Source organism: Porites lutea, chromosome 1, assembly GCF_958299795.1.
Source record: "Porites lutea chromosome 1, jaPorLute2.1, whole genome shotgun sequence".
In the NCBI taxonomy this organism is placed as follows: Eukaryota; Metazoa; Cnidaria; class Anthozoa; order Scleractinia; family Poritidae; genus Porites; species Porites lutea.
Window position 1 is genome coordinate 37,849,271 of NC_133201.1, and position 24,483 is coordinate 37,873,753.

General features: G+C 40.0%; 1 protein-coding gene across 1 annotated transcript in view; it reads right to left on the reverse strand.

Annotated features, from left to right (window-relative positions):
• Positions 1 to 561: 561 nt before the first annotated feature.
• The window catches only part of LOC140929298 (midasin-like), a 76,929-nt gene continuing 53,007 nt past the window's right edge, over positions 562 to 24,483 (reverse strand). The window contains exons 65-95 of the mRNA XM_073379105.1: positions 24,134 to 24,243; positions 23,881 to 23,985; positions 22,969 to 23,106; positions 21,975 to 22,149; positions 21,777 to 21,829; positions 20,981 to 21,071; positions 19,967 to 20,090; positions 19,463 to 19,571; positions 19,029 to 19,144; positions 18,825 to 18,927; positions 17,942 to 18,127; positions 17,123 to 17,238; positions 16,222 to 16,314; positions 15,843 to 15,991; positions 15,624 to 15,761; positions 14,690 to 15,174; positions 13,703 to 13,978; positions 13,264 to 13,345; positions 12,759 to 13,004; positions 12,426 to 12,613; positions 12,031 to 12,090; positions 11,453 to 11,656; positions 10,794 to 10,913; positions 9,494 to 9,697; positions 8,748 to 8,951; positions 4,649 to 4,857; positions 3,856 to 4,030; positions 3,443 to 3,516; positions 2,766 to 2,880; positions 2,515 to 2,649; positions 562 to 1,490 (exon numbers count right to left, since the gene is read on the reverse strand). Of these exons, the coding sequence (XP_073235206.1) occupies positions 1,230 to 1,490; positions 2,515 to 2,649; positions 2,766 to 2,880; positions 3,443 to 3,516; positions 3,856 to 4,030; positions 4,649 to 4,857; positions 8,748 to 8,951; positions 9,494 to 9,697; positions 10,794 to 10,913; positions 11,453 to 11,656; positions 12,031 to 12,090; positions 12,426 to 12,613; positions 12,759 to 13,004; positions 13,264 to 13,345; positions 13,703 to 13,978; positions 14,690 to 15,174; positions 15,624 to 15,761; positions 15,843 to 15,991; positions 16,222 to 16,314; positions 17,123 to 17,238; positions 17,942 to 18,127; positions 18,825 to 18,927; positions 19,029 to 19,144; positions 19,463 to 19,571; positions 19,967 to 20,090; positions 20,981 to 21,071; positions 21,777 to 21,829; positions 21,975 to 22,149; positions 22,969 to 23,106; positions 23,881 to 23,985; positions 24,134 to 24,243 (4,844 nt within the window). The 3' untranslated portion in view covers positions 562 to 1,229. The remainder of the gene's footprint in view (positions 1,491 to 2,514; positions 2,650 to 2,765; positions 2,881 to 3,442; positions 3,517 to 3,855; positions 4,031 to 4,648; positions 4,858 to 8,747; positions 8,952 to 9,493; positions 9,698 to 10,793; positions 10,914 to 11,452; positions 11,657 to 12,030; positions 12,091 to 12,425; positions 12,614 to 12,758; positions 13,005 to 13,263; positions 13,346 to 13,702; positions 13,979 to 14,689; positions 15,175 to 15,623; positions 15,762 to 15,842; positions 15,992 to 16,221; positions 16,315 to 17,122; positions 17,239 to 17,941; positions 18,128 to 18,824; positions 18,928 to 19,028; positions 19,145 to 19,462; positions 19,572 to 19,966; positions 20,091 to 20,980; positions 21,072 to 21,776; positions 21,830 to 21,974; positions 22,150 to 22,968; positions 23,107 to 23,880; positions 23,986 to 24,133; positions 24,244 to 24,483) is intronic.

Genomic DNA, 24,483 nt, shown 5'->3' on the forward strand with positions numbered 1-24,483 from the left:
AAAAGGGCAGAAAACTAGAGAGAACAGTGCGTCATTGAAACAAAAAACAGGCTGACTCGAAAGACTCAAGGCTTCTCACACTGCAAAGTTTCAGTTTAGGGCTCACTTTGGAAACCACTGTGGCCTGGGTCGACAGTACCCGCGCAAGCACTTGTAGGATTTGACGGACGCACAATACCATCACTACATTTTTCAAAGCAGAGGTAATGACAGAGGTGGAATTTATCCTGTTTGTTTTACTTTCCCTTCACTAATTTCGAGCAACTGGAAACGGAAATATGTTAAGCGAAACGAAAACACTACCATGCAATTCACAGTCTTTCTCCTCCCCGCTATCAATCCCATAAATGATCACATGATGCTTGCATACCTTCTCCATATTCCAGGCTATCAAACCTTGCAGGTGTGACCTATGTTAACACCAAAGAAATTAACATCTCAACGGGAAAGCAACATTTATTTTTGAGTTACTTTTTTCGTAATAAATTATTGCTATTGCCTCACCCTTGTAAAACGGCTCCCATAAAGAAAGGAATTATTTCGAGTAATTTTATCATGATGCAGTTGAGAGCTCTTTCGACGTTTATTCGTCTCAACTTGTTTACGCACCTATAGAAAATTCAATATCGAGTTTACTATAATTTTTATTCGAGTCGTCCTTTGGACTAAGATGGTTAAACCCTCAACTGAAGGGTTAGGCCATTTCTGAGTTGCAAAAACTCTCACTTTCGAAACGAGGCTTAGTGCAAAACCCTTCTTGTAAAATGAGTTCCCTTTTCATGAGAATAACAAATCCTTTTCATAACAATAGCTTCGCACTGAGCCTCGCTTTGAAACAGAGCCTTGGGGCAACTCTGAATGGCCCATCGGAGTGTCAAGATGTGATCCTGCGATCTGAATGAATCATAAATTTCTTCGTTATTACAATGTCCAACATTTCGTGTGGTTGGATTGGATTCTCCAATCCGCTGACTTGTGATAAGGATGGGCCAAATACCAAAGTCGAAGGCGGTAATCTGCGGCCACAAAGCGATAGAAAGGTCTGTCTAAACTTCTGTTGACGGGAATCAGATCGAGATAAATTTCATTATATTAAGTAACTCGGCTTTTCCGTAGGGCGATGAAATGAATCTAGCCACAGGGACTTCTACAATTTCACAAAAGGCACCTCTTTTTCGCTCCCAGTCCCCTGGGCATCATGAATCGTGCAGCAAACGCTTTGTGTATGATCACTCCAGGCACGACACCAATTCAAACCACTGTCTTAACGCGTCACTCAGCGTGAGTGGTAACGCGTTGATATCCCTGAGGATAATGTAGAAAGGAAAGGGGAACTGTTCCATGTAGGATTTGATTTCTGGTGGCTTTCCAGGCCGGAATATAGGAACTCTGATGTCCAAAACAGAGTCTTTGTTCATTGGGTTGTCCAGAATAACAAACACCATGAAAATGTTGGCCTCTCTTGCGACTCTCACAGCTTTTTGAACCGTCTGAAGGCACAAACATATCGAGAATGAATTTCACTACGGGAGTATTTATACCAACATGCCACATGAGATCACATGAGACACCTGGGGCCCATTTTTCAAAAGTCCCGAAAAAATGTTCTTGTTTAAAATAAAGATAAAGGTTTCACTATTTTTGCAACTACGAGCTCACAAAGCAAAATGGACGTGTTTGTTAGCGAACAACCGTCTTCTTTTTTTTTAGTTTTTAACTTGAATTTTTGATTTCGGGCCCGATAAGTTACCGCGACTCTTGGTCTTAGCAGAAGGAAGAAGTAGTAACCCCTTTCTCTCCCAGCTATTTATGAGGACCTGTAATTGATTTATAATTTTTGAAACCTATGAAATCCTATGGTGTGTCCTTTTAAAACGAAACCATTTAAACCGTACTTTCACCGAGTACAAAGAATCGACTTTGCTGTTTTTTTTTGTGTGTTTATGTGTGTGTGTGTGTGTGTCTCTACAATGAGACTTGTATAGGTAATAGCATGATTTGTAGTGATGTTTGGCATAAATACAACGGGTGATATTTGGAAATTGTTACACGTAATTTCACGAGCCGTTAGGCGAGTGAAATTTGAGACAATTTTGAAATATCATGAGTGGTGTTTATGCCAAATATCACGTACAAATCCTGTTATTATTTGTTTATACTACTACCCGCAAAATGTTTGTAATTTTCACAAGTAGGTATTTCAAATTAAGCTGAAATGCCACTGCTCTAAGCCAATCAAATTGCAGAAATTTCTCATGTAGTAGTATAAACCGCTCAAACGCGCGGGGTACTTGAAATGCAAAATTTTACCCCAGCTTACATGAAGGAGTGGACGCATGTACGTACGGACGATTTTGTCAGAACCAAAATTTTTTGGACGTATAGACAACCAGAATTTCTTACCCATGATGCTGCACTGCGCGCGCTTCGCGCCCGCGAGAGCCCCGCGTAAACGGAATCCAAACCAAGATTCAGTAAATTTACACACAAAGACGAGTCGAAAGTATTACTAACCTCCATCCCCTCCAGAAATATACCTCTTCCATCGGACACAATAAGCAAAAGCTGGGAGGTGTCTCTTCTCATCCGGGGGGACACTTGTAACCGTGAATGAGCCGAAACCATAAGACTGGTACAAGTATCTAGGAGCTAAACAGTGAGAGAGCCATTGTTATTTTGAGGCAAAATTTAACTATAGCGGAAATTCTTCGACCAGTCCCATACGGTAGCAGTAGGAAACGAAAGCAATCAGAAAAATTACTTACTTGGGCTATTTTGGTTTTCTTTTGATCAAAAGTGAACTGCTGCAAAATTTTCGCCCCTGACTGGTCAGTAAATGGCTCGTGGAATGGGTGCAAGAGGCGGACAGTTTCTCCAAAGCTGCAAAGGCAAAAAAAAAACAAAAAAAACAAGAACAAACTCAGCACGGCACTAAATTAACGGTTACGTCAGAACAAGCGAGGGGAGAACTATTTTTCGATGACGAAGATGGACAATTGCCCATTGTGGCGGTTGGTTCATGCCAGCCATGTTATCTACACTTACGTTCTCCCTACTTTTCCCCCTTAATATTTTATAACGATAATAAGGAGAATTTGTTGCGCTGATCTCCAGAGGGCTTGATCCCACCCAACTGAGGTCATAGATATTGCCATTCTTCTATAAACGACTTGATCACCGCGCAGATCGGAGAACAACGTAGAAACGGCGTCCCTGTCATAAGTAGGGAACGTAAAACAGCATGTCCTGTAATACAAATTTCTGGTAACCAAAATTACTTATTTTCATGTATTTGCTTTCGTCAATTTTAGATACGTTTCGTTCGTTTTTGAATAGTGAAGCGAAATAAAATTAAGCTTTACGCATTCCTTTTGCTGAAGCAAACAGCCAAAACTGCACTCCCCCAATGCAACAAATATAACAAAGTTAATTTTGCACTCACCTGCACACACCGAGATCTCCAGCCTCCAGTCTTGTTAGTGCATTACTGATCACTGCTAAAGACTCAAACGCCAGCTAAAATCACGGAATGAAATATAAAACATATGAAAAACAACTGAACAACACAAATAGAGAAATTCAAACAACATATTTCAAGACTGACTATAAATAGTTTTCGACATCCTTAACATTTTGTAATAGACGAGTGGTGAGTATTCACCTCAAAATATGTCCTAGAACAGTTCTCTTGTTAGGGTGATTTTCTTTCTTTCGTGAAGTAGTTGTTTGAAGTGTCGCGTCATAATCATTACAACTCTGAAACTGTTAGTAGAATTTCCCTGTAAAGTTGTCAAGTTGCGTTCTCTCTTAAGCATACCAACGTACCTAGATGAAACGTGATAAATTACGCGTTACCTGTTTGGAGTGATTATCATTCATGCTAGAGGAGTCGTCCACAGCTAGCATGATCTGGTACTGCCTCTTACTCGGCTTAGTCCTCCTCAGCCAGATCTTGTCCTTGCGGAACTGACTGGCAATGTATGGAATCACTTTCCTCATGTTCAACCTCTTCCCTGATCGATAATCACCTCTGGAATGAGCAGGTTCAAAATTCTGTTGTAAACCAACAATGTACTATATAGAAACGTGATAAAGAATACCTTCCCAAGTACTAAGAAGATACCACTAAACAACGTCACCTCGGGACTGCTCGCTGCTTTTCAGCCCCCACCATTACTACCAGTAAACACGCACCCCGAAAAGAATGCGAAGCACCCCATCCCCAAAAAATGAACTTTCACAAAGGGTAGATGCAGTCTCATTACACGCCGGGTACATTATGGTTCTCTAACTTGTAGATATACATTTTTCCTAAAAAATTAGTCAAAAGCTGAGTGAAAAAACTGTAGTGGTCTAAGGTTTAGAATATTGCGAATTTCCACGCAGCTTTTACCGACTTTTTGTGGTGTTCCCTTGCCGAAAGGATCAGTTTGCTGTTTAATTCGATTTAATGTTTATACTATGTAAGTTAAACATCTGCCAAAGGTCCGGCAATGACTCTGGCTTTTAGATCGTAGTTCACGTTTTAGCCACTTCATTAAGCGTCTTCTACACATTATTAAAGAATACGAAAAAAATGTGATAAGCGGAATTAGGCGGTTCAAACGACAAACGGTTATAAATATATTCAAATATATAACTAACTTACTTAAGTTTTGTAGCCAATGATGGTTCTAGTACCAGTCTCAGCTGCTCACAGAGCTCCTGAGAGAGACTGAAGGTGAGCAGTTCGTATTTTCGCCAGGTCTCTTGAGCGATGCGTTGCTCCTCCGTCGTACCTCGTTCAAGGCTGGTCCACTCAGCCAACTGATGTTCGAGATCCAATCTCAGCTTTTCAGGGTCCAATGACGATATACCCTTCAAAAGAGAGAAAATACATGTCCAATATACACAAACGCATACGATTCGTCAAACTGATGGTCCATTGGTACCAATGGTACGATTGGTACCAATAGAACAGCACCCTATTCCAATGCTTCTGTTGGTGCATATGCATCTAATTAAGGGGACTTAGATTATTTTCCCATGTGACCTGGTTGGGTATAGGGCAATTCCAATGGTCCATTGGTACCAATGGTACGATTGGTACCAATGGAAAAGCACCCTATTCCAATGGTTCTATTGGTGAATATGCATCTCATTAAGGGGACTTAGATTATTTTCCCATGTGACCTGGTTGGGTACAGGGCAATTCCGATGGTCCATTGGTACCAATGGTAAGATTGGTACCAATGGAAAAGCACCCTATTCCAATGGTTCTATTGGTGAATATGCATCTCATTAAGGGGACTTAGATTATTTTCCCATGTGACCTGGCTGGGTACAGGGCAATTCCGATGGTCCATTGGTACCAATGGTGCGATTGGTACCAATGGAAAATGATGCCATTCCAATGGTTCTATTGGTGCAAAACAAGTTCACCTTTACACCAAGTGAAAACGCGCTAATAATTATTATGAACGTTCCTCGTTCTATAAGAAAACCACGCAAAACAAGTTCGCTTTTACATCAAGTAAAAGCGCGCTATAATTCTTATGAATATTCCTCGTTCTATATCCCAATCACGCAAAACAAGTTCGCTTTTACACCAAGTAAAAGCGCGCTATGATTCTTATGAATATTCCTCGTTCTATAAGCCAACCATGCAAAACAAGTTCGCTTTTACACCAAGTAAAAGCGTGTTATAATTCTTATGAATATTCCTCGTTCTATAAGTCAACCACGCAAAACAAGTTCGCTTTTAAACCAAGTAAAAACGCACTAATAATTATTATGAATATTCCTCGTTCTATAAGCCAACCACACAAAACAAGTTGCCTTTTACACTAAGTAAAAACGCGCTAATAATTATTATGAATATTCCTCGTTCTATAAGCCAACCACACAAAACAAGTTGCCTTTTACACTAAGTAAAAACGCGCTAATAATTATTATGAATATTCCTCGTTCTATAAGCCAACCACGCAAAACAAGTTCGCTGTTACACCAATTAAAAACGCGCCATAATTCTTATGAACATTCCTCGTTCTATAGGCTAACCACGCAAAACAAGTTCGCTTTCACACAAAGTAGAAACGCGCTAATAGTTACAAAGCGAGGGCGACCTATATATCTAGCGCTAATAATATCTCAAGGTGCTGTGAGTATAACAAACATCGTACGAACATTAAAATTGAAAGGTAACGCGTCACTGTCGGGTTCGTTCTGTCTATTGTGATTCACGAGCAAACAACATCACATATGAATGTCTTCTTTCCTGTACGCAAGCACTATTTTTTGGTAATTCTTACTTGTTAAAAGAACCCGAAAGGCGCGAAACTAGCAAAGTGGTATTGAGGCAACAGGTTTTAACAACTGTACTCAACTCACTGTGAAATTAACTTCTGAAATTTCTTAGCGCAATTTCATTATCTACATGGAAGCGTTTAAACCAAAACAAGTTTTCAATGAAGAGTTTCCGAAAAGGGTGGTTATATCATGCTGTTGGTTATTACTTTGTATTGTATTTGGTGGCTCCTAAGAGAGCCGTTTTATATTCAAGTGACTGAAGTCACTTTTGACTGTTGACGTGGGGTTTGTCGTGGTAACCCATTGAGGTACACCAGTTTGCTATAATCAAGGTCGTAGTAAAACCATTGATGTATTTAATGTCAACGTTGTCGTTGACAAATTGTATTTGCCGTGCTCTTTTCTCGGCTGTAGCTTGCGATGAGGCCCAGGACTGAGCTAGAAGAATCCATCTACTGATGATTTCAGGATTGCACCCCTTGCCGTGGAAAAACAGCAGAAGTTTGAATGTCTCCTTATCACTCATAAACATATGAATCGACGGAGATTTTTAATTTTTAATGGATGCATATTCACCAATAGAACCACTGGAATGACATCATTTTCTATTGGTACCAATCGTTCCATTCGTACCAATGGACCATTGGAATTGCCCTTTACCCAGCCAGACCACATGAGAAAATAATTTAACTCTCTTAATGAGATGCATATTCACCAATAGAACCATTGGAATAGGGTGCTTTTCCATTGGTACCAATCGTACCATTGGTACCAATGGACCATTGGAATTGCCCTGTACCCAGCTAGACCACATGAGAAAATAATCTAACTCTCTTAATGAGAAGCATATTCACTAATAGAACCATTGGCATAGGGTGCTTTTCCATTGGTAATTGGAATTGCCCTGTACCCAGCTAGACCACATGAGAAAATAATCTAAGTCCCCTTAATGAGATGCATATTCACCAATAGAACCATTGGAAAAGGGTGCTTTTCCATTGGTACCAATCGTACCATTGGTACCAATGGACCATTGGAATTGCCCTGTACCCAGCCAGACCACATCTGAAAATAATCTAAGTCTCCTTAATGAGATGCATATTCACCAATAGAACTATTGTAATATGGTGCTTTTCTATTGGTACCAATCGTACCATTGGTACCAATGGACCATTGGAATTGCCCTTTACCCAGCAAGACCACATGAGAAAATAATCTAAGTCCCCTTAATGAGAAGCATATTCACTAATAGAACCATTGGAATAGGGTGCTTTTCCATTGGTACCAATCGTACCATTGGTACCAATGGACCATTGGAATTGCCCTTTACCCAGCAAGACCACATGAGAAAATAATCTAAGTCCCCTTAATGAGAAGCATATTCACTAATAGAACCATTGGAATAGGGTGCTTTTCCATTGGTACCAATCGTACCATTGGTACCAATGGACCATTGGAATTGCCCTGTACCCAGCTAGACCACATGAGAAAATAATCTAAGTCCCCTTAATGAGATGCATATTCACCAATAGAACCATTGGAATAGGGTGCTTTTCTATTGGTACCAATCGTACCATTGGTACCAATGGAGAACCTTCTTCTCACCACTAACACCAATGGAGTCTATTTGTGAGTATTGGACAACCCTCAGGAAATTACTGAGCAGTATTCCTAGCAACACATTCAACAGTTGACGCCGGTATTTGGTCTATTTTCCGCGTAGAAATACTTCATATGAAAGCTGCTAGGCAGCAAACGAAAAAAATAAATAAAAACAAACAAAAAAAGCATTTACTTTAACACAATACGAGATTAAAGTTACTTGGTCTGACGCCGTTTATTTTGCTCTAGTACTGATATCTGTGTTGCATTTAACGGACTTAAAAATTGAGTCTGTTAACGAAATTTTAAAAGGAAAAAGGGAAAGCGTGATTGAATTGTATAAGCTGGTCCCCAATTTTTATTAACTAGATGAAATCCTTCAGTGTTTCTGCATTTGGCAGTGCCTTTCAAAAACTTTTTTAGCTCCTATGTTTTGTTTTCCCAACTAAGACCACTTGACGTTTCCAGTAAAATTTGCCTTTTGTCTTTTCGTAAGTTATCCATACATTTGAAAGAAACAGTAGGCTGGGAGGAATTCTACATAGGCTGAAATTTGAGAAAAAAAAGAAACAAAACCAACTGAAAGGGTCTATTTCGTTTGCATATTTGGTTATGTAAGTTGGTTCTAATGAGTCATTAACCAAATTTCTTTTTAAGGTGCAGTTAAGACAAATATAAAGTTAATTATGGTGATACGATTAAGCAATAACCGAGAGTAAAATGAAATCTCTTCGTAAGTACTACTGCAAGGTACTATTTGTCTTTTAAGAAAATTAAGCGAGCGATCTTTTTCCTTGAATTTTAAAAGGACAGCTTTTCACTTTTTATCTAGTTTAAGTTCAGTTAGATTATCTTACCAGTCTCTCAAAAGCCAGCGCCACTTCTGAGGAATGAAAAGTACTCTGCAAGAGTTCAGTGGATATTTCTCCACCTTCAATAGTTTGCATGTCTTCTTCTTTGGTCGCCGTATCTGCTACTTCCTGTTCATCTTCGTCCCCCACCGCATCCATCTTTGGTTTATTTGGAGGCGGTAACATGGTCTGCTGGGGATTGTCTGGTGCCTTCAGTATTTGGAAAGAATTGGCAATCAGAACTAGGTTGTAATCTCTGTAACGCGTAGCGATTATAAACAATGTGTTAAACTTTATAACAGACGTTATTGAAGGCCACCAATGTCTGAATAAACATAATAAGAGGTGTTATCTACCGCGTTTTAGATAAACAGCTAAGTTTATCGTTTGTTCCATTTCAGTCACTTTGATATTGGCCGCGATATTTCTGGTCTATATGGTCTTGTGCGGGGTAATTAGACGTAAAGTGACTGATAGTGCATGAAAAATGGGGATCGAAGTCCACCAGCCATTAGCAACTACATTCAAGATCGAAATACACCAATCACTTACAACCAAGGTGGTACTAATGAACGCCAAGAGTTAATCGATAACATCACCATATGAAGACCATGAGTGAGCGATCAAAACACAACAATTAATAAGAAGTAGCAAAAACAAGTACCTGACGTGACACAAACGATAAGCTGTTCAGACAAAAAAAAAATACACAAACACAAACCGAGGATGGAAAAAAAAAAAAAAACACTTACAGGGAGTTCCTCTTTATCATCGAACAGCGCTGTTTTCATTTCAGTATCATCATCTTCGGTATCACTACACGTATCAGGGAAGTTTGCTTTCTCTTGTTCTTTCGCTTGATCAGCGGTTGCACTGTCAAGCGTCTGCGCATCGTGGGTAGATGAATCATCACTCTGCATGTGCTGAAACAGATCTTGGCTTCTTGTCTCGTTCGTCTGCGAACAAAAAATATACCCAAATTGCGGCCGAGTACAACTGAATGATCGAGGAAAGAGGGAGTGAAAATTCAAAAATGGAATACAAAAAACGCGAAATGAAGTTAAGTAAGCAGCGTTATCTAATCTTTTATTTACAGTGAAATTCGCAGACGCACCTTCTGAAGAAAGTCGTTATGCTCGACAGTCGCTCGACAATAATACACGTGCATATAACTTTTGCAAAATTTTCTTTCTTGGTTCTCACCAAGTTTCTAGATAATAGTCGTTTTGGTACACGACATTATAAAATCTTACGTAGATTAGAGCCCAATTGCCTCCTAAATTCCCCGGAAAGGGGGTACTCCTGAGAATTCCTGGTAGGGGCGTGCAGCCCGCTTCTCCAAATCCTGACCCTATTTCAGACCAAAAGGTGTCATCTTCCACTGCCTTTTTCAGACCACACCTCTGAAATCCATACCCGTTTTCAGACCTGGCAGAAATTACCATCCCCGAATTCAGACCAAAACGGCGCAAAAAAACACACCCTTTGGAGCGGCCCATACCAGTAAGGCAAATATAAGGGAGTAATTCCTCGGGCTAAATTCAAAATGTAAGAATATACCACTAATAACATCTGATAACAAAACGGAAAGTACATTGAGAGATGATCACCAACATCGTTTTCAAGTTATATTCATAAAGTAAATCGCTGTAAATTCTTTGAAACTTGTTTTTACACTTAACGACAATTGACCACTCCAGAAAACGCCATAACATCCCATAATGCTCTTTGATTGTCACCCCAAAATTTTGCGTAAGCATTGTTTCCAGTTTCTCTTAGGGCCATTTTAACTCCCAAGCGAAACTGAAGACAATGCTTCTGCAAAATTTTGGAGTGTCCAAGAAAGAGTATTATGGTATGTAACGGTATACTCTGGAGTGGTCAATACCGGATAATTATACGTTTCTGGGAAACTGCCCACCTACCCCTCCCCTAAGCCAACATAAATAGATACTTCTCACTTAGGGCAAAATGTTGGCGTAGGGGAGGGGTAGGTGGGCAGTTTCCCAGGCACGTACAATGATCCGTTTTTTCTCAGAATCAATATGCCACCTCAGTTCCAGTCTCCTGCTGTGTTGTATCGACAGTCTTGAGTCTCTTGTGAGTAGTTTCATCCATGGAGCCCAGTCTTCTGTCGGACCGAGCACGGTTCATTTGCTTTCTCTGACGTGACTGTGACAATTCAAAATAAACAATTAAGAAGTATTAAATGAGACTACATAAAACTGACAATTATGCAGATTTAGGAGGCTGTTATCCTATGTCACTTAATCTATTAGTAACCATTGCATTGTTCTGTATTCCTCTCTGTAATTTTTTCTATTTTCAAGGCCTTTTTCGTTTCTCTTGTGTAAGTCTCTTGTGTAATCTGATCTTAGTCTATAGGCCTGATAACTCCTTTCATTTCTTCCCCCTGTTCACGCCACATAATGTTACTCGATGAAACAATAAATCATGCAAGAAACAAACTAAGATGGAATGTCCTGCTGTGTTGCTCTACTGTCGCCTCTGTTGGCCTAATCCTTTGTCCGGTAATAACGTTTTTTTGTTTTGTTTTGTTTTTTGCTTTCGTTGTTGTTGCCCTATTGAGGTAGTAGTAAAGATATCGGACCATGGTTAAAGGCGCTCTTATCAGAGTCCCATATTAAGCATTAAAAATAAAAATGAACAGGCAATAACTAGCGCAGATATCTAGGGCTACGTTCGCTGACCTGTTGACTGGTGTCTGCACTAGCTTGTACTGCGCTTGACTCCCCATGATGCCCTTCATCATTAGCTGCTTCAGCTCGTCCCACTCCTCGATCTTCATTACCGTCTGTCGATTCAGACTGGCCAGCGGTGATATCTGTTTGTTCCCCACTACCATCACCTTCCCCAGAATCCTCCACGGCCTGAACATTATCCTGAGGCTGGCTCTGGAATAAAACAGAACTTCCGTCGTAAGAAGTGTAACGTGTTTACGACGCGTGTTCAAAAATTGTTATTATCTCCCTTCTAATCTAACCAGATCCAATTCATAAGGTTGTGGCGGTATACCAACACCAATAACCTACGTACTATGATTCCAAAACTCTGTCAAAAGGAAACTTTAATATATGATAATTTATTCCTTCTTTGCCGAGAAAAATTGAGGAAGAAATTTTCAAAGAAAGCCAAGGAGAATAAAAGGTATGGTCTAAGAACTGATGTGGCAGAAAAGTATAATGAACGTTAGGCTATCATCAGGCAAGGCAGGTTTAAAAACCACAAACCGAGGGTCGTTCGAGGAGCCGTTATACGCAAATCTGACCTTGGTATCCGCCTTCGTTCTCCAGTCATCTTCATCATCTTTAACATCAGCTTCTTCATCCTAAGAAAAATATCACTCCTCGTAAGAATTAGAAGTACCAAAGACACGTCTGTCTTTTCCCTTCCGTTTCACCTTTCATCATGATTAGCACTATCTTCAAGATATTTCAAATAGCTCACAACATCTGAAAAGGCCAGCTACTCTTCTAGATCCTTACAATATCCAATTGTTTTGATACAAGCGAGTGGAAAAACAAACCAGGCCTTCAACACCGCAAAGTTTGAGTGTAGTCTTAATGCCAACCAGTAAGATGTTCCCAACGTTATGAGCTTCAGCGTTCGAATACTCGTCCTTACTGATGTTTCTTTGAGAACGTTTAACGGCAGTCTACCAACCTTAGAATTCTCTCCATCTTCTTGTTTATCTTTTCCGTCAATGTTTTCTTCATCCTCCATCTTTGTCTCACCCTGTTCTCCTTTTTCATTCATTTCCTCGTCACCTTGTTCAGTGGATTCATCCTCAGGTTCTGTCGCATCCCCTTCTTCTCCTTCGAAATCACTTGTTTCCATTTCCTCGGGTTGTCCTTCATAGATGAAAAAAGGTTGTCAACTAATATAGTATGTGCAAAAATAGGAAGAATTACGCCTTCTCTTTTCGAAAACACTTTACTAATACAGAAGCCGAATAGAGATGCAAAAAAAAAAAAGATTTATATATGCATTACTCACCGTCACTACGTTCGTTTCCCTCTTCATCAAGCTGCAAATCATCTGGAAGATCAAGGTTAGCAGACTCCTCCTCCATATCTTGCATTGCTTGTTGTTCTTGCTGCCCCGTTCCTTCCTCGTCTCGCTCCGCCTCATCACTCATATTCCCCTCTTCATCGTCTTGAGCGTTATTAGATGTGTCGTTTTCTTGCTCGTCTTTAGTATTGGGGTCCTGATCAGCCTTCTCTTTACTCTCATCTGTAGATCCTGTTCATGAAACGATGACGACTCCGGCTTTACTACGGTTTTTTCTCCAAATGTTGGTCAATTTTACGATATGATTGACTTTAAGTTTCCATTATACTCCGACAGACGTAAATTCAGGTTTGTCAAAGCCGAAAATAGAGATACAGAAAATCAAACAAGTTGCAGAAGACAAAAGAATGGAGACATTGGAATCTAACTGCTCTTCTTGAGATACTGAAGGGATGATAACACGACCTCCTTTTGAGGTTAAACGGCTTACCTTTGTTGTCTTCCTTGGCGACCAACTGTGACTGCGATTCAGCCTCAGCTCCAGTTCCTTTTTCTTCCTTTGTTTCTTTTTCCTGTCAATAACGCACCGTATTACCATGGCAACAATACTCTGTACTTATTTATAATGGTAATTGAACTGAGTGGAGTGTAATTAAGACTGAAATCATACGCGTGATTTTGAAATCACAAGTATGATTAATCAGCACAAGCCTACTATATCTTATCAAACAACTAAATATTTTTCTTACTTTAAATAACTACTATGCCTAAGTTGGCAAGATAGAAAACAGCCCTAGAGCAACTCAATGATTAAAAAGTAACTAATCCAAGGAAATGGCTTTGCTCTTCAAATAAAAGAAAAAAAAGTCTCCTCGTGAATTATTTCGCTTTTATCAAAGTATCAGTGATCAGAGCTTTTACAACGTTACCTCTTGTTCTTCCTCATCATCTGAATCTCCCCACATTTTCTCATCCAGTTTTTCAGTTTCCTGTCCATCCACTTCTCCCATCTGTTTATCCACATCAGGCTCCTCTTCGTTTTCCTCATCGCTTTTCTCACTTTCCTCGTTGTCTCCTGCTTCCACGTCATGTAAGGCACCATCAAAGTTCTCACTCATCTCAATACCGTTTTCCTCGTCAGGAATTTGCTGCTGTTGTTCTTCTTTCTTATCCTGTTCTTGTCGTTCTTGTTTGGCGTCTTCGAGCTAATGAACAACAATATAAATGCCTTATCAATGGCATCATTAAGACAAAGACTAGAAATCAAATAAATGGACCATTTGCACGACAGCGTCAAAATACCAGCGAGGTTTAAACCAACCAAAGCCCTTAATTGCACGAGAAAGCTTGACACTGAGGCATCTTGGTAGCAGCAGTAGTCTTAGTAGAAGTAAAATGACGTCATCATGCAAATAGCCCATTAGGCAAAAGAAAGTCAAACATTCAGAAGACAAAACAAGAGAAGTCAGCACGAGCCTTACAAGATGATCTTCAAAGGAATAAAGGACATAAAGGCCTAACAAATAATTCATGAAGAGCCGAAACTAAAAAAAATTGTTATCGTCTTGGTTTTTGCAACGTGTGTCCACGCTAACTATAAAGTAGGCATCCAACTCAGTTCTATTTCTCTTTCTTTTGCAAACCTTAGGCAACACATTCTTTCACGTAATTGCAAAATTGTAGATAAAATGGTACTGAATTTCAATTGTAGTTACTATAGCGAACTCTTTCCAATAATTTGCGTCTGTTATAGTAAAAGTGTATCGTATGAAACTCTACTTATTTTACGAGACCGTACTTAGTGAAAAAAACATATATACATTAAAGTCGGAGACTCTGAAATAAGTTCAGCGAGACAACTGATCGCTGTAATAGCGCGATTCTTATGAATGCAAGAGAAAACAGTAAGAACTAACCTGATCTTCGCTCTCGATTTGATCGCTGACGTCCTTCATCCCCTCTCCTTCCCCGATGCCTCCCCCTTCAACATCCTCGAATTCAGTGGCTCCGTCACCTTCACCTTCTTCTATTTCCGGGGGGAGACAGAATCCTTTTGAGACTAGGTCGGTAAAAATGCTGAGAAGTACCGATAACAGTTTGCTGGTGACGCGGTGGGCTGCTAGCAAATTGACCAGAAAATGCTGCGATATGTTCAGATATTGATGAAGAAGAGGGATGGTGGCTCCACAAAGCTGTGCACACAAGCTGATGGATGGTAGCTGATCAGGTGCATTTGAAGGCAACCCAGTGTAATCAGCCATGTTTTTCAGCTGAGACATGAGATCGGATATACTTTTCGTCACTTTTTCTAAACCAAGACAGTTTATCTCATCTAGTAGGTCACGATGGAGACGCATCGTCAAGTGTCCGTCTAGGAGTTCCATACTTCCAACGTCAGCATCTGGCGTGAAAAGAACAACCTCATAAGTAGGTGGAATATGATCGTCCTGGTGGGCGTAGTCCGCAATAGGACTGTTGTTGACGATAACTGACCTGTCGACAACCCTTGAGGTAGTTATCTTTAGAGTCAAAGTGAGTTGATGCACGTCAGTTAAAGGTATTTAACTCTGGATATTGGGCTGATTGGTCAATAAAGCCGCTGTGTTAGGTCGTCTGTCAGTTAAGCCGTGATGTTATTGATTATGAACACCCTTTGTATCATTGGTGTTTCGATCCGTCTTTTGTCACAGTTTAAGAAGAACAACTTGTTAAAAGGTTTACAGTTTTAACCGCTTTTGTGTAAAAAAAATTGCTACTAATGGACTAAAGAGGAAAGAAACGCGAAATAGCCATGTATCCTATCAGGTTAAGGAGAAGAGAAGGAATTAATAGAGTGTCTGTTACGTCTACCTGAATCTGCAGTTTCTTGTTCTTGCGTACTTTCACTGCTCCTGCTTTCCGCTATTTTTGCCAGCTTTTGAATGCCTAACAGAAGCGATGTGTTCACGCCGTCTAGCTCTTTCAGAAATGTGTCGACTGTAACCATAACTGAGGAAAAACGAAACAGTACATTTTGACACTCTTATCCTTTTTCTACAACGAGAAGCAAATGCGTTGATAAATACTTACCTTCCTTGTTAAAACATTCTTCATTACTTCCGTCTCTTCCTCGTTCGGCTAGTGTTTTGAGCCTCCAAGTGTTGAATTCGTTACATTCGCTCCTAATCTTGTTTTTGAGGTCGACAAGCGAGCCACCTAGGCCTTTCTCGATACTACAGCTGGAAAAAAGGCGAAAAATATGTTTACAATAACAAAGACAATCGTAAACACCTAAATGCTATTTCTTATTTAACACTATTGAATTTTAACACAGATTCTCTAAAAAACACAGCTGACTCGATCATACACTTTATAAGACCATACTAATGTCTAACTAGAAATCTTATGAACATTTTTTAAGTCCAATGATAACAACAGCCTCTTGAAACCAGGTTCTTCTACAGCTCACCACTTTGACGCAAATTTCGGTAGCATTTCATCGATCAACTCCGCAATGCCCTCAATCTTGATAAACGCATCTGATACCACTCTAAACTGACGCCTATGACAAAAAAAACACAAGACAAATAAAAGAAACAAACAACTGGGTGACTTCGCAAAATCAAGTACTACAGATTGACCATTCACTAAAGCTTGTTAAGGCCCTTCTCATACCGACAATTCTGCGAATGAGGCTAAAAGTGTTGTGGCCACACCATACCAGAATAAAGGTGAAAAGGTCCCGAGAAATAGATTACTCTTTGGGACAGTCTATTGTGTTTTCTTACTTTAAACCTTTGCTTACCAGCATATCAATGAAACCACTCGCGTTGAATTCTTACTTCCGAGTCTTCCTTGTTAGACGCTTTTGGCGCTTTCCATTCAGCCCAAAATACCGGAATATTCCATCAGAAATCAAATGGAACGAACCAGTGCGGTTCGGTCCGAGCTAAATATTTGAGACCACCTTTGAAGGTGGTCTACATTGACCGGTCTGGTCATTTCTGTCGGTTGGACTGCCAAAATGTGCCTGTCCATTTGACAAAATTGTTGTTCCCACTACCACTCATTTGTATGATCCTATTTGCAAGTACAATAACAAAAAGCGCAATAACTTGTGTCGGGTCCGTGCAACCCGAATGTACCGTCCCACTGGGCACATGAAATTCCCGAGATTTCAAACAGCAATTTTTGTCGAATGGAAAGCGCCCTTCCTTCTCGTACCTGAACTGAGTTCGGAATTACAAGGGTTTGGAAGAATGCCGTCGCGGGGTAACGCGCCTCGGAAACCTGCATAATCTAACTAATCTTTGAGAAATGAAACCCTCTGATATTCTTGAAATAAAAAAAAGCAAAAACATAGAACTTACCAAGAAGCTATGAAAGTTGTCATCTCATTCCGGCTAGTACTGTTCACCATGTGATCAGACACTGCAGCATAAGGCCGGACATGTTGAATAAGCTGTTGCACTTTTGTCACGGAGTCCTTAAATTTAGAAAAGAAAACAAGACAAAACTGATTACCACGTGGAATTTAATTTCTTGGAAAGCCAGAGTCGTTTTTTTGTGTGTCTTCTAAATTTGAGGTAGATAATTGTTTCCTTCAAGTCCTAAGAAAGTTACTCAACGTTTGACCAGTTAATGCTTGACTAATTCCGCTCGATAAGATACTACACACACACTACACACACACACTATACTTTATTTCATGCACATCATTTTGCCATCTCCACCCGCAAATAGCAAAAGCTAGACGAGGCGGGCGGAGAGGAAAGGTTACAGCAGTCATAACAGATAATATACTAATTGTAAAGTAACTAAATAAACTATGTGGATATACTACATGTCATTCTGTAACTTAACCAAACATCAATCCATCGCTCTGCTATAGAGCCTGGTTCAAACAAGCCTTCAAAGCACTTAACTTGTCCGCAAAGAATGGATTGATACAAGGAGCCCTGCGAACTGCTAAAGGAAGGATATACCAACTGGTCGAGCATCTTATATCGTCTACATTAAAGCTCCTTGATGAAGTATTCCCTTACCTAAGCCTAATAATTAATTCAAGGAATTACTAACGTCGAAGGGCAGTTCAGTATAGTTGCAAAATTTAATCATTTTATTCTCGTATGGCTGTACTGAACAAAGGTCACCAAGATGCACTATTCATAGGAAAATACCAAACGTACCTCCAGAGTGTTAGAGACGTCTGTAACAAGGGGATCATCTGAAGATGACAAAGCCAGAGGTGACAGCATGGTCTTCGGCAAAGGTGTCCACTCCTGAAGGGACACATCACTGGGACAACACTTTATCAGTAAGGACATATGCTGTAACACATGGGATGTGTGGGTTAAAAGACCCATCACTCGCACCTACGAAATGAAAAAAGGTTCCAATATTGTGCTCATCAACACATCAGAACGCAATCTCTAAATTCCACCGTAGGAGGATTGAGAAACTGAAGTCTCGAGCTGTCGCCCTTCGTCAATGATTTACTCTAACGAAGGGCTTAAGCGCACGAAACACCAGTTCCTAAATTTTCTACGGTGGCAAGTGAACTCCATCAGTTCATTTTATAAAAGCAAATTCTTGTGTCAGAAGAAAAACCGCCGCCTTGTTAGCTCAGTTGGGAGAGCGCCGGTCTGCCGAGCGGGAGGTCGCCGATTCAAACCCTGGCCGGACCAACACTCAGGGTCTTTAAATAACTGCGAAGAAACTGCTGCCTTCGTAATGACATCTGCAAATGGTTGGACTTTGTAGTCTTCTCAGATAAGGAGGAAAAACAGTAGGTCCCGTCTCACAGCACTTTCACTTTCTTGTGGGATGTAAAAGAACCCACATCACTATTCAAGAGTAGGGGTTGTAGACCCCAGTGGTGTTGCCAACCTTTACGGGCTGTGGGATTGGGTAGAGATGGTACCTCGCATGGCACCAGAGTCCCGTTCGTGCACATTCCCTCTGGGCAGGCCTGTGTCCAGAAAAGCTGGTAAATGAATAAGTTGTTAAGGAGCACAAGTTTAGAAGGCAAAGAAACCTCAGCAAATGAACAGTTGTTCGTTGTTGACTTACTGTTCGTTCTTGCAGCTTAGTTTGAGGAGGTAGAGATGTACGTGTATTGTCCATATCATCATCTGCCGCGCTAACGCTTTCCACAAGCTGATTAAGATAAACGCTAAAAAGCAAATAGATGAAAATAGATATCTACAATGCGTGACATCAGAACTTGGGTCAATGGAAATACTAACGTTGTTAGTCGAGGTTGTGAACTATTACCTCGCACTGGTGATGTGTTGTGAGAACTGTGCTATGAACTTTCTCTGTTGATAACAAATATTGAGCAGGTGATGACTGCAACCCTTACAACGATCAATGTCACCAACACTGAGCTCCTAAATGTAATGAAGAAACAACACAATTATTACCTATACACAGTGGCTGTTTCAAGGCTACTTGACTAATCCACGACTCGCTGAAAGGTTCAGAATATTTTCTAATTCCAGAAAAGTAATAGAGTATACTGACAAATACAACGAATTAACAATTGATGAAAGACTTGACCAGCTTGCTACCTCAATAGGATAGCCATGGATTTGTATGTAAACGTATTACAAGTCCACACGAAGGACCTAGGACTTGAAACACAGGGTAATTGGTTATTCCCAATTCCAAACGATAAAGGAAAGAAAATAGATTTACTGTTTTCTCACCTTTGAAGGCGTTACCATGGCAGCAGAGAAGGCCGCTGACCTAGCTAGCGCCTTATGGTAGTGATGACAGCAGCCATCCAAAAGATTACGTACTTTATGTAACAAGTCACTGAAAATAACCAACAATAACAGATTACACTTCAATAACACTACGATTGGGGTTCTACGATTTTGGCATTTCTGAAGTTCAATTACATTGGTATCATCTAAAAACACTGGACGAAACAACTTTTATGGTGCTCACACGGTCAAAGATAACAACGACCTTTAAATTCTCCTGTTATTTAAGATAGTCTCCTAATATCAAAGATGGTCGAACACGCAATTTTTGTAATGAATAAAGACAATTTAGACAAAGGCAATTTGAAGAAAGAAAATAATTTTGACCTGAAATTCTATTATATGTCAATTTTAAATTTAACACTGTGAAAACTAATAAAGTGGTAAGTCAGGTATTTCACAACATTTATAAATCGATGTTGTGTGACTACTATGAGTGCTTACGGTGATCTATCTGAGAGCAGCGTAAATGATCTGGTGATAGCTTCTTCATCAACTGCAGCGAGCAACATGGCTTCCTTCCCTGTGCACTGGCGTTCAAGAGTTAGTCCCTTACGGTATGACACCCCTAGAAAATAATCCATTTTTAATCATATACAAAGCAGAACCTAGCCTGACAAAACAGCAGACATTTCGCGACGCCACCACTGGTTTCCCCGCGAAATGACGTCTGAGAAACCAGCGTAGAAATTCCATACTGATGATGCGTCACTACTCAGATCTGGGTAGTTCTACTGATTGGTCCTACCGCGTGGGAAATTTGCTCTAACCAATCAGAAACAGTACCCAGATCTGGGTAGTGACGCGTCATCAGTATGGAATTTCTGCGCTCGTTTCTCAGACGTCATTTTGCGGGGAAACCAGTAGTGGCGTCGCGAAAATGTTGGCTGTTTTCTCAGGTTAAGAAGAAGCGCGCGAAATACTAAGTTTCGGTCTGATTGTAAGGCATTCAATAAATAAATACCTTTACAATTTTGCTCATTTCATTTAGTTGCAAGGTTCACGTTGCGGAATTTGACTGGACAAAGAACTATCAGCACTGAAAGTTGTAATTTGCTTAGACTTACGCAGTGTTCTTAGATGACTATGGATAAATCAGTAAAAGACAAAATTCATCATCGTCTAACTCATTTGACGTTGTAACATCAAAACAATCCCCCGGGAGAATGCTGTCCACGATTAACTTTTCACTATAAAACCGTCAAACCTTCCAACAGGACAGCTTAAGTTACAGACACTTCAGTAATATCTGTACCGGATTTAATTAAAATGCTTCGGAAAGGAGCGCCTTATGGCTATATCACTTTAAATTTAGCCCTTACACGAAAATGACAAGAAGACTTCCTGGTTTAGCGATTTATTCTTATTAGAAGGTATGTTAAAGGGGGAACAATTTTGTAATGGAGCTGGAATCGCTTTATTTTTGTAGTGTAATTACATAAAGTAACTTCTACATACCAAGAGAAGCCAACACCTTGAACAGATCTGACAAGCTTTTCCGCTTCCGTTGTTGAATATGCTTACTTAATTCTGCCCGTTTTTCTTTTGGCTGAAAGAAAAGGTTAATAAAACGGTAAGTCAAGGCTATATTTCCCCTACTGTTTGGAACAAAAATCAATGGTAAATTCTCTTCACATCTTGCATACATAAAACAGTTCAACTCTACCTGCCTCACTCTCAAGCGGAGACCAGGGAGTGCTGGATTTTATGGAAAAAATGCAAAACGCGAAGTAGTAAAGTACGTACTTCTCAAGACACCACGCGCGCCGAGGAAGACATGAAAAGGAAGGTTTGGGGTCGAGGCAGAAAATACACCTTTTTAGGTTGGAGTTACGCCCCTTTGTGGCAGGGTAATTTTACTCCATAAACCGAGAAAAATACTCCATTTGCGACATAGCTATTGCAAATATGAATTCATACCGCCCCCAAAGAGATCAGTCAAAATTTGAAACAACCTCTCAGGTGGAAAGTATGTTCCACATCCCAAGGCCGACAACATTGTTAATCGAATAATCAAACAAAACGCCATTTGCCACGATGGCGTCTTTTTACTGCTACTGCTATCACCACTATAATCCTTCAGGGTTTTGCTTTCTTGTGTAAATCAGGACTTTTGTTATTTAAACCTCACTGGGATTACCAACACTTCAATATGAATTAACGAAAAAACGAAACGAATTCTGGTCTTAGAAGTAAAAAGACGTCATCGTGGAAATGTCCAATTTGAGATACACGGGCTTTTTGTATGTGTTACCTGGCTGGACACGTCTAAAGTTTGGAGGTCATTGGAGCTTGTAATTACTTCGCCTAAAAAATGGACAACCAAAACACAATTACACGTTTTTAACACTGCCAATTTACGCGATCTATTTATGTCACTGGAATACGCAGTGATGTTAAACAACGGATAAGTCAAGTAAAGAGACCAAACAAGAACAGCGGTTCAACAAACCCGTGAAGTCATCTAATGCCGTTACTGCTAACATGTAGTGCCGCTGACACATCATCTGTTCGGAGTACTGTCTCATCTTTTGAAAGAGCTTTGGGAGGCGAGTCTGAGTGGATGGAAGACACACTCCAGTGGCTTCATACATCGGTAAAACATGAAGGTTTCTATTGCAATAAACCTAAATGTAGCAAAAGTTCTCAAGATCAAAACTTCAGAGAGACTTGGTTAACAACACAAATGGAAATTCTAACACATGCCGTTTTTCTTATCAGACTAAGGGCCAGTTCACATGAGCTCGGTTGACCGGGCTAGCCCGGCTACCGGGACCAATTTCGCTTTGGTTTCATATGGGAAATTTCAGCCCGGTCTCCGAGATGAGAAAAGGCCAAAGATCCTGGGACGAGTTCTGGCACGAAATTCGAGAAGCAAAGCAAACGTGGCGAAACACAAAAGCTATAACTTTCGAACCTATCATAGCTTCAGCAACTCTTAAAGTTGTATCACTGCAGTTAAATGGGATGCTTATGATGCGTAAAATACAGCAGGCAATGCGAGACGATGCTATCAGGGCCGCCAGAAGTCATCCCGCTTTGTTCATGGGTTTTATATGGCAAAATGTCCAGCCCTATTCCCGATATCCTAGTTGGAAAACCCGAGTTCTCAGGAACCGAGCCAATCCGCCCTCTCATGTGAACACATCGAAAATTTTACAAAGGATAAAGCGAGATTTCGGAAACCTGGCCAGCCCGGTCAACCAGGCTCATGTGAAGAGGCCCGAAGCTTCTTCTGTGTATTATTATAAGCCCTTCTGACTTGGTTAGCATGTCCATAATACAAAAGAATTCTTACTTTCAAACGAGACCAGAAAGGCTCACTTATATAAATATGAAAGAATAAATATATGGGGCGCCATTAGGAAAGAGGTCTATTGGGGTTAGAAATAACTTCAGAAACATTATCCCACGGTAAACGGCCAGCAAAATCTTTACCCACTCACCTTCAAGTGATCAGGGGATGTAAACCATTCAGCTTTGAGCGCTTTTTGCTCACTGGTTTGAAGTTTGTTATCTTCGGATGAGGAAAGAATCTTCTTTACATTCATCAAGGTCTTCTCCACTGGCTGATCAAGAGACGACTGCAGGAGAAGATAAGAAAAGGGAGAAAGTTAGAAATACGACAAAGAGAAGAAAAGCATGGTTGCCATAGCCAGAGGTTTCTGAAGTTCCTTGACTTCTCCTTGACTTTTTCCTGGAAAAATGTAAACTTTCCCTGACCAACTGAATAAACGATTTCATAAATAAGTCTTGATAATGGACTCAACCCTCGGCTCTCCAACAGCAACCTCTCAACCCATTTATCAATCCTTACAGCAAGTCACATGCAGTGTACATGAATTGAATAGTTCCTAAGCATAACGTGCAAAAAGGATCGATTTTCTCGAAAACCCAACATCCGCTTGTCGTTCAATTTTTATGAACAATATTCTACCAGTAGAACATGATTCAAGTCCGTAAAATGTACAAAAATATTATATAAGTGTTGGAAAAGAATAAAGTTGAGGGAAAGGAAAAAAATATGTGACTTAAAATGTCACTTTTCCCTGACTTCTTTCAAAGACTTGAATTTTCCCTAACTCGAAGTGAAATTCCCTGACTTTTCCCTGACATTGAAGAGTTTTTTCCCCTGGCCATTTTCTGACCTGTGGCAACCATGACAAGAATTTCCTTCACACTTTTTGCACATATAATGCCAGCAGCGAAGTGGTTTGAAGAAATGGTATACGTTCAAAATCAGCTGTGAAGCATTTACAACAGTTCTGCCAGATTTGAAAAAATTTAATTGTAAACTTTCTAAACTAGTTTACTCAAGCAACACTTCATATGTGGTTACATTAGGTAAAATTAGGCACCTCATATTTCCGCACAAATTTGTGCAGTGCGTGATGCGATTTCGCAGCAGCTTGCTTCATAGCCCAGAAGTTAGAATCGTTCCATTTAGCGATCTTGACAAAATCCTAAAATAAAATATAACAAGATAATAAATAGAGAAACTAAACAAAACCAAAAACATGCTTCTAGGTAAAACAAAACAAAAATCGTGTGTTTCTCTGGAAAAAGGCGGCTAATTCCTCTCTTACTATACTGCTCACGTGCATAACAAACCTTAAGTTCCTTTTCAATCGGTTTCCTTGCTTCTTGTAGAGATTGTTCAATGCATGGAATAAACTGTTTGTAATAGCTGTACAGGTTCCAGAGCACATCTGATGCTTTCACTGAAAAAAAAAATGATGTTGTCTTTGGCTAAGTTTGGCAAACATTCAGTGCGTCTTCTGCTATGTGCCAACTGATGCACCACTATAATAAAACGACCAATCTTCTGTTCTAAACCTATTTAATTACATAACACATAAAAGAGGATAATTTTACTGTCATTAATTTTCAGAATCTAATCTAAATGTATCATTATAGAGGTTATCAAGAAGGACTAGCTGCTATTCAAGGCGTTTTATTAA